Source organism: Muscardinus avellanarius (assembly GCF_963383645.1).
Source record: "Muscardinus avellanarius genome assembly, chromosome: 4".
NCBI lineage: Eukaryota > Metazoa > Chordata > Mammalia > Rodentia > Gliridae > Muscardinus > Muscardinus avellanarius.
Window position 1 is genome coordinate 81,036,983 of NC_137789.1, and position 12,741 is coordinate 81,049,723.

At 36.0% G+C, this 12,741-nt stretch overlaps 1 protein-coding gene across 1 annotated transcript; it reads left to right on the forward strand.

The window, feature by feature from the left end:
* Positions 1 to 1,377: 1,377 nt before the first annotated feature.
* PLAG1 (PLAG1 zinc finger) lies at positions 1,378 to 3,394 on the forward strand (the record flags this gene model as incomplete). The annotated part of the gene is made up of 2 exons (XM_080694068.1): positions 1,378 to 1,619; positions 2,137 to 3,394. 2 exons carry the CDS (start codon positions 1,378 to 1,380, stop codon positions 3,392 to 3,394), a joined length of 1,500 nt encoding a protein of 499 aa, XP_080550194.1.
* Positions 3,395 to 12,741: the final 9,347 nt, after the last annotated feature.

The following is a 12,741-nucleotide window of genomic DNA, read 5'->3' on the forward strand; positions in this document are numbered from 1 at the left end:
TTTGCCTAATAATAGGATGAAAATCCAATCAACTTGTAGTCAATAATTCATTTACTCACATTCAAATTCTCAACTTAAAAATTCAGATCTCTTTAAAAAGGGCTGCAGACATCATTTCTTTGGTCTCATTGAGGGATCATTTAACCCATACATTTGTTGTATCTTTGGGCACTCAATAAATATTATCAACTCAGTAGAAATAGAGTTGATAATATATATATATTGTCTTTTTTCTATGTCAATTTCAATTCAGTTTTAATTTTTTTAAAAAAGACATGTAGGTTTGCTATATGATATATATGTTTCATTTTTCTTACAAATGAATTGAAGCTCTAACACACCTTTTTACCAACTTAAAACACCTCTGTATACCTATGTATTCAGGCACAGGTACTGTGTGCTATACTCGGATTACAGGTGTTTAAAGACTGATCCACTCAGCTCTTGGTGAACCTGACAACTCCAACTTATCTACTTATCTACTGACCTTTTTGTGTCTGGTGAACATAATCATTCTCTATGATGTGAAAAATGTTGAGGAACATTAAACATATCCTTCTCCCAGAATGATAAGGAACCATGTGTTTCACCTGAGATAGCATCCAAAGGTTTTACCATTTCAAGCATATGTACTTGTTATAAAGATAAATCATTTCTGCTCTTGACACAGGAATCCCTGTTTGTGATGATACAGGTTTAAAGAGTTTTTTTGCCTTGGGTGACACAGGCAGCTCTTCCAGGCTTCTAGTGTCTGGGCTTTTAGTTCTTCTTCCATGGACTTAATGGTTCACAAGGTACCTCAAAAGGGTTTTCAGTTACCTAGCTCTTTGTTCCTATAATACAGTGTATGGCTAGAGGTAATGTACACAAATTCCAGTGGCTTATAGACATTAAAAATTTGCTGAAACATTTTTGTATTTTTAGTCAGATTTATATTCTGTAATCTCTTGTGAAAATTGAAGCTTAGTAATACCACTTTTAGAATCAAGGTTTGATGCTTCCTGAGACTTCCTGAAATCACTACTGCTGTGCCTAAGTACAACATTTGTCAGGTGGAATTTCAGGGTCTGTATGAACTGTTCATTCTGAGCAATGCATTTATATATGTCTTGACAAATATTAAGACATCTACAGATATTACATTAGACCAGCTGAACCCATTTTATGGTTTCTTTTTTTAATTCAAAAGCATCACATAGCAAATAATTTTTTTAATTTGAGTTTAGTTACAAACTAGTTGTTTCTTATTTTTTTTTCCAGTCCCTTTTTGCTTTCTTTTACGACCACATGAAACTTGAGAAGCCACCTAAAGCTTTATCATTTAGTGGAGTTGGGCAGTTCCCAAGTGTCCAACAAGAAGGCCTGGTTTAGGCTGCGATGGCCACTGTCATTCCTGGTGATTTGTCAGAAGTAAGAGATACCCAGAAAGTCCCTTCAGGGAAACGTAAGCGTGGTGAAACCAAACCAAGAAAAAACTTTCCTTGCCAACTGTGTGACAAGGCCTTTAACAGTGTTGAGAAATTAAAGGTTCACTCCTACTCTCACACAGGAGAGAGGCCCTACAAGTGCATACAACAAGACTGCACCAAGGCCTTTGTCTCTAAGTACAAATTACAAAGGTATTAAACTCTATTTGTCTTTCAGATTATATTTTCTCTTATGTTGGCCATTTGAAGCCATTGTAAACGTATGTATTTGTATACACGTTCTTCAGCTTTTGCAGAGAGGATATGTTAAGTAGATGAGACGATAGCTTTTAGTATTCTAAATCACATACTTTTATGTGTTAGTGTCTTTGGATTTTTTTAATTAAAATGCTTAATGAGAGTAGAATTTCCATTTATATAAAGAAATTACAGCAAGTAAAGATATGGACATTTACGTGAGTATATTCAGTCTTGTTCATTGCTTTTGTAATGATAGCTAAGAATCAGCAAAAACTAAAGTGGCAACTTTAATGGCTCAAGTTTTGCAGTGTTAGACATGTTAAGTATCCTTGTGGTATGTAGTAAGTTAAGCAGTTTCCATTATGTAGGGAGTTCTATGTTAGCATAGTTGTTTAACTGCCCATTTGAAAAGTGAATACATGCCATTTTAGTTGTGATGATTACTTATAGAATATATCTGTGTTTAAAGGCACATGGCTACTCACTCTCCTGAGAAAACCCACAAGTGTAATTATTGTGAGAAAATGTTTCACCGGAAAGACCATCTGAAGAATCACCTGCACACACACGACCCCAACAAAGAGACATTCAAGTGCGAAGAATGTGGCAAGAATTATAATACCAAGCTTGGATTTAAACGACATCTGGCCTTGCATGCTGCAACCAGCGGTGACCTCACCTGCAAGGTCTGTTTGCAGACTTTCGAAAGCACAGGAGTGCTTCTAGAGCACCTTAAGTCTCATGCAGGCAAGTCATCTGGGGGGGTGAAAGAGAAAAAGCACCAGTGCGAGCATTGTGACCGCCGGTTCTATACCCGGAAGGATGTCCGGAGGCACATGGTGGTGCACACTGGAAGAAAGGACTTCCTCTGTCAGTACTGTGCACAGAGATTTGGACGAAAGGATCACCTGACTCGACATATGAAGAAGAGTCACAATCAAGAGCTTCTGAAGGTCAAAACAGAACCAGTGGATTTCCTGGATCCATTTACCTGCAACGTGTCCGTGCCTATAAAAGATGAGCTCCTTCCGGTGATGTCCTTACCTTCCAGTGAACTGTTATCAAAGCCATTCACAAACACTTTGCAGTTAAACCTCTATAACACTCCATTTCAGTCCATGCAGAGCTCGGGGTCTGCTCATCAAATGATCACAACTTTACCTTTGGGAATGACATGCCCAATAGATATGGATGCCGTTCATCCCTCTCACCACCTTTCTTTCAAATACCCATTCAGTTCTACCTCATATGCGATTTCTATTCCTGAAAAAGAACAGCCATTAAAGGGGGAAATTGAGAGTTACCTGATGGAGTTACAAGGTGGCATGCCTTCTTCATCCCAGGAATCTCAGGCATCGTCATCTAAGCTAGGGTTGGATCCTCAGAGTGGGTCCCTCGATGATGGTGCAGGGGACCTCTCCCTATCAAAAAGTTCTATTTCTATCAGTGACCCCCTCAACACACCAGCATTGGATTTTTCTCAGTTGTTTAACTTCATTCCTTTAAATGGCCCTCCCTATAATCCTTTATCAGTGGGGAGCCTTGGAATGAGCTATTCCCAAGAGGAAGCACACTCTTCTGTTTCCCAGCTCCCTGCCCAGACACAGGATCTTCAGGATCCTGCAAACACTATAGGTCTTGGGTCTCTGCACTCACTCTCAGCAGCGTTCACGAGTAGTTTAAGCACAAGTACCACCCTGCCACGTTTCCATCAGGCTTTTCAGTAGGATTTGGGATGTGGATTTATTAGGAAAATGTATGTGTAGCCCTGCCTTAGATGACCATTTTTACTTTAGTGCCTACTTTAAGACAGTATAAAAACTTCTGCTTTTGTATAATACCAGTTTTCATTAAGCCAGTATAAAATAGAAACTAGCTTTTTAAATGAGCTTTGGAACCATTTGTGTTCAGTTATGTTTACCTGGGTATTTTGTCCTGATTCACTGCCAATTGTCAGTTATTTCATATAGGAAAGCCATTATTATTAAGTTTTGCAAGGCCCATGTTCAGATTACATTTAGATCTTAAAATTCTCATTTTTTCCAATAACAATGGCTCTGCCTTTTGACATTTGGATCATTTTTTAAAAATTACAATAGAATGTAAGTTTTATAAAATGTATGTGAATAACTCAAGAGTTTTAAATATTTTTACTAGCCACTGAATGGATTCATAATAAAGAATTTTAAATGAATTGAGAATCCAGTTTAGGGAAATAACAGATGCTTCTTAGATATATCATTTCAGATCAGTATGTTTTGAAGACTTGCTATTCTGGCTAAAATGTTTCTAAATGTATTATGAGCATATAAGGAAAACAAAACCAAGACACAAAGCACTAGTATTCATAGCACAAAGACTCCTAGTAAACTAACATGGTATTCTGTGTTACTCAATAGTTGACCCTTAATTATTACACAGGAATTTGCCATCTTTCAACCTTCTTGCTATCTTTCCATTTATAATATTAATATAGTATATGGTATTGGAGTCTTCAAGGGTCTGTATATAGATAGCTCTCTAACTTTTTCCATCTTTCAGAGCCAGAAGGTGGCTCAAGTGCACCAGCAGTTTTATTTTGATTTTTGGTCCACAGTTCAGAATCTAGGGCCATTTTGGAGCCATAAACAGTAGGCGTGTTAATCCCAGAGTGGACTCTCAGCCTCTAACATGAAATAGACTCCTTAGCAGAGAGGTAGGTATAAAGCATGCAGTTAAACCTGGGAACTTATCTAGGGATCATGTCCGTTGTTGCCAGCATTGAAAACCAGACTCTTAGGAGTAAAGTAAAAGCATATCGCTTATTTCACTTCTTGCTGAATTCTATACATCTTTCTCTTTTAAGAGCCAAAAGCAGAAAACAAAAATAAGTTTTGCCCCATGGTATCTTTTTTGTTGTTGTTATGAATCCATTTTTCTCTGCTATTCTTGGATGGAGAATTTAAAGTTAAATGCATTAGAAAAGCTATATGAGTAATTACTATAAAGTTTTAAAAAACTAAAAATATATACAGTAAAACCCCACTTTTACACTTCCCTGGGAAATGGGAGAAATATTGCAAATAAGTTGAATTTGTAAGGGAACAAAATAAAGTAAAGCAAGCACTGTCTTAGTTAATGTGAAAATAACAATCAAGAATATTGTTTTCACCAATTAAAATAGTTATGGGCTTTTGTCAAAGTAGATAACTATAGTAATCTTCTCAAAAGTCCAATTATATTTCTCAGAAGGTTATTTGGTATATCAACCTAAGATACATATCTATTAAGCACTTGTTAACACCTTATTTTGGGACCCCTGTCTTTTGGAGCAGGGGGAAACGGGGAAATTTATAGAAGAGTATATATCTCTTTAAAAAAGGAAAGAAAAGAAAGAAAAATATCTCTGAGCACTCATTGGCCCTTGTAAGGGAGCTGCTTTCCATTTGTAGAGCCAGTTATCCCTGCAGATTGCAATGTTTACCAAGAATTTCTAAAAATGAGTGCAGATTACTAAATATAATACATTATTTAAAATATTTGGGAGTATAATTTGTGGAGCAATGTAAATTGTAATAATGTAAATGGGGTTTCACTATATATATATTATATATATATACACATATATCGCACTTCATAGAATCAAAGTTGCTCTCTGAAGGAGCTTTGGCTCCTGATATTTTATCATGCTCCTATTTTTTTTAATCCTAGGAGCAGTAGTTTTTATACTTATGTATTTAAATTTTATTATGAAAAATTACATTTTATTAAAAAGTGTGTTCCAAAGGCATTAAAATTATATATTTTAAAAAGTAAATACATTTTTAAAAATTTTCAAACTGCTCCTAAGCTTTTGGTTAGGAGAGTGTTTGCTCTGAAAGTAGGCTTTCGCTCTGCTTCATTACTGCTTCCTTTAGTTTCTGTGAAACAGATTGCTTACCTAAATCTTTAGTTGAATGATTAGTGTTCAATATTGCTTTAATCACCATGAAAAAAAGTAAAGAATTTGGTGACAGAGCACAAATAAGTAGAAAACCTATTTTTAAATAGAGATCACCAGTAGCAAGTGTGGAAGCACTACTTTAAAATTTGCATAAGAAGAAGTCAAATTAATGAACTGAGACATTGGCCTTTGTAGGCTGTATTTCACTGCTCATTTTTTTTTTAAAAGGGAGTACCAGGATTTATGAACTAAAGCATTTTGAAAATGGGGAATGGCGCCATATATACACACATACATATTTTAATCTAATTCTTGCCCTGCATCGAATTCAGACACATAGAGACACATCCTCCAGGGCACTAGTGTGGAGACTTTGGAGTCTTCATTTTCATAAACAGACTTCTGTCCGTTGCATTTGAAATAACACTTCAAAGTAAGAGGGAATTCAGCTGATTTGTTTTTTAAATTGACTGCTGTGGTCACTAAACCTTTTTGATAGAATTTCTATTAAAGATAAGGCAGGCTTGTTTAATTGCACAATGTTCTAACAAGGATGTAACATAAAATTGGCTCTTTTTTTCTAGGAAAATATATAGTCATTTGTTCTTCTTTGAAGTAGACTTGATCAAAAATAGTTATTGCCAATGCTGTTTTTATTCTCTGGTGGCCAGAATCATCATCCTTTAAATTTCTGGTAGTGCCTTAGCTTGGTTAAAAATAATAATAATAATAATAATAATAATAACAATAATAAGGGGGGACTAACATTAAATAAAAGTATTTTAGTGTAGCATTTGGACCTCAGACAAGATATTGAACCTCATTCAGTTTGACTTCCACATGTGTGTACAAACTAAGTCACCAAACACAGAATTGTGAATGTGGAAGGATCTTGGCACTGTAAGCAATATTATCTGTTGTTGTATACAAATAACATCTTTAGAGTTATTGGTCGCTGTTAAAACTTTCATTTTAAAATTCTATTACCAAGTTCAGTTTCTTAAAACTTTGATCATCCTGGCTGATCATGCATCACTCTTTGTGCAACTTTTTAGTTTCATTTAGTGTTTCTTTGGAAGCTGTGTATTTTTGCCTTTTTGTTGCTTGTGCTTTTTTTTTTAGTTATTTGTGGAATATAGTGATATATTGTTTTAATTTGGACAGTAGCGGTTTTTAAAAACCATATACTGACTGAAACATGAGCCAGAGCTGATTGCTTTATTAAGCTAATAATGAATGTTATAGATATGTTTTTCAGGATCATTCATCTAGTGAGCAGTACACATATTATAGGCCAATATTTTTTTTAAAAATAGAGCTTGATCAACCTCTATACTACACATATTACAAGATATAGCACTTTCAAAAATGAATCTAAACCTTTACAGAAACTTTCTTATAGGTTATGCCTTTTATTTTAAGACTTACTATAATTTGTTTCAAGTGCCATTAGATGATATATATGTAGGCCTTTGATATATAATGTTTTGTGTACAAAACGGTAGATGGTATTTTAAACAGGTACATTTTTACAGTGTTTTCTTATCAATTTGCTATATTGCACAGAATCAGTGTGTGTCTTTTCATAAGGTTTTACAATGGTTTATTTTTTTACAAGGTTTACGTGTCTCAAAGCACACTGTCTTCCCAGTACGTAAATTAAAAAAAATACCAGTTCACCCAAGTTGCTTCTAGCCTACTGAGATCCATGTGACATTGGAGGAGATCTTTTAATCATTGAGTATTCGTCATTAGCAATGGCTGTTTCTCTGACAAATGAGTGCCTGAATTGAATATTTCTTGTTTTTCTCACACTGTGTCAAACAGCCATTTCTGCAACACAGATAGGCTGTTTTGATGATACAGATCTAGATAAGTGGCATTGTGTAGTTTTGTGCTAAAAACTCAGAGCTCCTTGAGGATCATATAAAACAAGATAATGCTACCAACCTTGGTAATGGCACGTTTACATCACCGTTAGCCCCTTCACCAACATTATCAGCCCTCTGCGGATGGGAGGCAGTATCTTTTGATAAGTTATCGATCTCTAGAAATGACACAGAACTATTGCTAATGTACAAAACACTTCATTGTATAAGCTTCAGTGGTACAGATAAACCAGAATGAATGTCTCTCTTCTCAGAAACACTCCTTCCATGTTATGTTGGATCATGCTGCTAATGTAACTTGGGATACAACTCTTCATGGTGCTACAAACTTCTCTGTCTTGTTCAGTTGTATTTTTTTATCCATAGGAAAAGGACTACATTAAGTGTACAATATATTTTTATACTGTGACTTAAGTTGTCATTAACAAACTTTTACATCACCACAATGTATTCATGTGCACTTGGAAAAGGAGATGTTGGACATGCAAATGTTACCAGAAGAAACCCAGCTTTTGTCCACAAGGTGACTGTGACTCGGAATGGAAAGTGGGCTTTATAATAGTGTGGAGTGAAGAACATGCTGTATGTTACTAACAGCCCTTTGAATTTAACAAAAACTGGGAATCCAGTAGGAAATGAATTGCATCATGCCTGAACATAAGCTGGACTGCTGAAATTGTATTTTTAGCTAATGAAAGTGTTTGAACTAGTACTCTAAAAATGTTCTAATGGTAAAGTTTTGAGTCAAAATAGAAAAGGAAAAAATCTGCATTCCAGACTGAATTTTGTATATTTTTATTGCATTTAAAATCACTATTCTGTGATATTGGGAAATCAAGTGGCTTATCCTGTATATCATGTACTTAAAATGTATTCACAAACTACTGTTGTATTTGTATAAAATATAGACAAAGATCATATTTTTGTGTGTGTGTATAAGCTCTGTAAAATAGCAATCACATTTATGGAGCTGCAGTTATACTACATTTTAAACATCCACACCCAAAGAAGCAGGCTATTTATTGTCCAGATGCCCAGATTTAAAATATTAACTTGCTGCTAATTAAACAATAATAGTACTGCAGCTTCTTGTGGCCTACAGTGTTATGTTTGCTGTAAGAAAAAAAGATATGTGAACCCACAAAATATATGAATAAAATTTAGAATGACTTTAGATAATGTAGATCTTCCTGAAGTTTTCATAGATGATACATTACTATAACATTTTTTCATTTCTAATTATAAGTATTTTTATTTGATAAATATTAGATTTTGATTGCTGATTCTAGGACAGTTCTTTGTTTTTTAAATAAAATGTAAGGGCCGGGCGTGGTGGCGCACGCTTGTAATCCCCGCGCTTGGGAGGCAGAGACAGGAGGATCGCTCAGGTTCGAAGCCAGCCGCACGCGCTGGCTTAGGAGACCCTGTTTCCAAATGAAAATGTAAAAATAGGTCTGGGAGTGTAGCCCAGAGGTAGAAGGGCTTGCTTCCAGGAACCCCAGTACCACCAAATAAATAAATAAATAAATAAATAAATAAATAAATAAATAAATAAATAAATAAAATGTAAGGTTTAGGGGGAGTTCCATTTTCTAACTTTTTTACCTTTTGAGGAAGAATAGTAAATAAAAATTAGTTAAAACATCAAAACTTCAATCCAGGTGAGTTTAGGCTATTAGAGTGTTTCTTGTTTGAGATAAAATTGGCACTTAGCATTCCTAATAATGCCTACTGTCTGTACTATCAATTAACCTTTTAGAAGTTCCCCTTGGATTATTTGTCTAAAGCTTTGCTGAAGAAAGTTCTCTCCACAATTCATGTGGACCATAATGGTCATCACACACACATATCATTTTAGCTAAGGTTCATCAGTTAAATAGCCAGTCATGCAGCTTCCAAGAAAGAAATATTAAAATTCAGTTAATCCCTGTCCAGGAACCAGTTAAGGAAATAGTTGGATTTGTATCTCCTAGCACTTCTTTTTGTGTCACTGAACATGGAATTCCTTTTCCTGCTTTCAGAGGGCAAGGAAGAGCAGTGATTCAGTGTTGGCAGCTCCTTTTTCCACTTAATCCCAGCAAATCTGAAAGTATTCCATTCCCGTTCTTAAAATTAACACTAAATATGTTTTTATTCAAATCTATTCATGTGAAAGTTTTCATAGATAATTTACAGAAGAACATGTTTTTGCTTTTTTTTTTTTTTATGGTACTGGGGGTGGAACCCAGGCTATACTCCCAGCCCTATTTTTATATTTTATTTGGAAACAGGGTCTCATTAAGCTGCTGAGAGCCTCACTAAGTAGGTGAGGCTGGCTTCAAACCTACGGGATCCTCCTGTCTCAGCCTCCAAAGCGCCGGATTACAAGTGTGCGCCACCATGCCTGGCAACTGATTTTGCTTTTTATAGTGCTCAAAGAGTAGAATACTTCGCCAGGAGTGGTGGTATACGCTTGTAATTCCAGGATTCAGGAGGCAGAGACTGGAGGATCTCAGTTCACAGCCTCAGCTACTTAGGCCCTTCGCAACTCAGTGAGACCCTATTTCAAAAAATAAGAACTAGACCAGGCGTGGTGGCGCATGCTTGTAATCACCGCACTTGGGAGGCGGAGACAGGAGGATCGCACTAGTTTGAAGCCAGCTGGGCTGGCTTAAGAGACCCTGTTTCCAAATTTTAAAAAATGTAAAAATAGGTCTGGGAGTGAAGCCCAGAGGTAGGAGGGCTTCCAGCAACCCCAGTACCACCAAAAAAGAAAAAAAAGAAAATTAAAAAATAGAACTAGGAATGTAGCTCGGAGTTAGAATGCCCCTGGGTTCCATCCCCAATACTACAAAAAAAAAAAAAAAAAAAGAGTACAATACTCTAAAAATGTGTTTGGGATTAATTCACTTAAGGTATAACTCTTTTATATAGTCAATTAGAAATTCAGTTTGTTTAATGTATCATAGACCTGTTGGGGCTAAAATACCTTTCCACTAGTGTTAACTAAAAAGTTCATGCTAATAGTTTACCACTAAGAAAAGAAGTTTTGTCTGTCTGTAGAAAGCTTGAGATTTATTGTCATTTCTCTCTAAAGGAACATTTATTCAACAAACTTTTTTTTTCCAGTACTGGGGATTGAATTAAAGACTTTTCTGCCTTTCTTATTTTTTATTTTGAAATGGTCTCACTAGATTCCTAGGGCTGTCCTTGAACCTGCTATCATGTCCAACTTTTTAGCAAATATTTGGTAAGCAAAAGTGTACCACACTGTGCTAAATCCTAGGGGTATTCCAAAGAAGTCAACTTTAAGCAGAACATGGTAGTTAATACCTGTAATATTAGTACTTAAGAGGCTGAGACAGGAGGATAGCAGGTTCCAGACCTGCATGAGCAACTTAGCAAGACCATGTTTCAAAATAAAAATGAAAATAGGAGCCGGGCACAGTAGCGCATGTTTGTAATCCCAGCACTTGGGAGGCGGAGACAGGAGGATTGCACAGGTTCGAAGCCAGCCTCAGCTATGTAGTGAGGCTCTCAGCAACTTAGACCCTGTTTCCAAATAAAGTATAAAATAGGTCTGAGAGAATACCCCGGAGGTAGAAAAGCCCCCTGGTTCAACCCCCAGTACCACCCAAAAAAAAAAAAAAAAGAAAAGAAAATAGGTCTAGGGGAAAGCCCAGAGGTAGAATGCCTCTGGGTTCTATCTTTTTTATTTTTTAATTTGAAACAGGATCTCACTAAGTTGCTGAGGCTGGCCTGTGACCAAGTGGCCAAATACAGATGGTAGCAACATGTAATCATAGAGCAGAGGCCTACACACACAGAGCCATGCCAAGTTTCCCTTTTCTATAAATCAGAAATGGCCAAATATTGGCAATTTCCAACCTAAAACAAAGCTAGATTGTCTTAAATTCAAATGTATTCTGTTCCACAGATAAGTAGTAATCACTAAAACATCTTTCTGACTGTTGACCAATATGATAGTACTTTTTTTTGGTCAATGTGGCCTGGTCTCAGCACCCAGGTTTTGGTCAAATACCAGTCAAGATGTCACTGTAAAGACATTTTTAAATATGATCAGTATTTAAATCAGTAGACTTTACGTAAAGCAGGTTACCCTTCATTCTATGGGAAGACCTTATCCAATCACTTCAAGGCTTTCAAAGAAGAAACAGGCCTCACAAGTTAAGAGGGAATTTTGCCCCCAGTGAGTCTAAAACTCAAGCTCAACCGCAGCTCTTCCCTTTGTCACCAGCCTGTTGGCCTGCACTCCAGATGTGTACCTACTAGACCTGCGATCACATGAGCAACTTCCTAAAATAAACCTCCTCCCCCCTCTGCCCCTCTCTCCATCTCATACATAATTATATAGGCATATACTATATTACAGGTAGTATATAATATATAATACAAGCACCTGTGCTATTATTATGTATATATGTATTTTGGGGGGTGGGAAGGTTTTTTTTTTTTTAGTTTTTTGTTTTGAGTGGTTTTTGTTTGTTAGTTTGGGGTTTTGGGGGTTTTTTCAGTACTAGGTGTCAAACTCAGGACCTCACACTTGCTAATCAAGCATTCCACATCTGACCTATGTCAGCTCTCAGTATGTTTTTATTGGTTTTGTTTCTCTGGAGAACCCTCACTAATCCAGCTTATTGAAATGGTCATTCTTTAGAGGAACTGGTTTTACCTTGAAGAAAATGGAAACACTTTCCTCTCTTGATACCTGTTATAGCAAAGCACATAAATTCCCAGGTTCTGTGCACTTCCAAAAAGGACCAGAAATGAGCACTGTGCTTGCTGGAGAGTGTATCCATGAAGCAGTTCTCAGTATATTCTTTCCTATACAATAATCTTTGAATAACATTATTGTAGATGAAAATGGCTTTCTCCTAATGAATAAAACTCTTTTTAATTAAGTAGATAACCTGGCTTTACTCAATAGATACATACTTGAAATGTAAGTCACTGTTTATTAAAAATGCACAAGTGGAGCCGAGCATGGTGGCGCACACTAGTAATGCCTGTACTTGGGAAGCCGAGACAGGAAGATCCAGGTTTGCGAACAGCCTCAGCTACTTAGGCCCTTTGCAATTTAGTGAGACCATGTTTCAAAATAAAGAATAAAAAATAGGGCTGGCATACATACACACATCATTCATTTTGTATTCCATTAAGATGTATGATTAAAATGCACCAACAAAAATAAATAAATTAAAATAAAAATAAATAAATAAATAAATAAATAAATAAAATAAAATAAAACAGAAACAGAAACAGA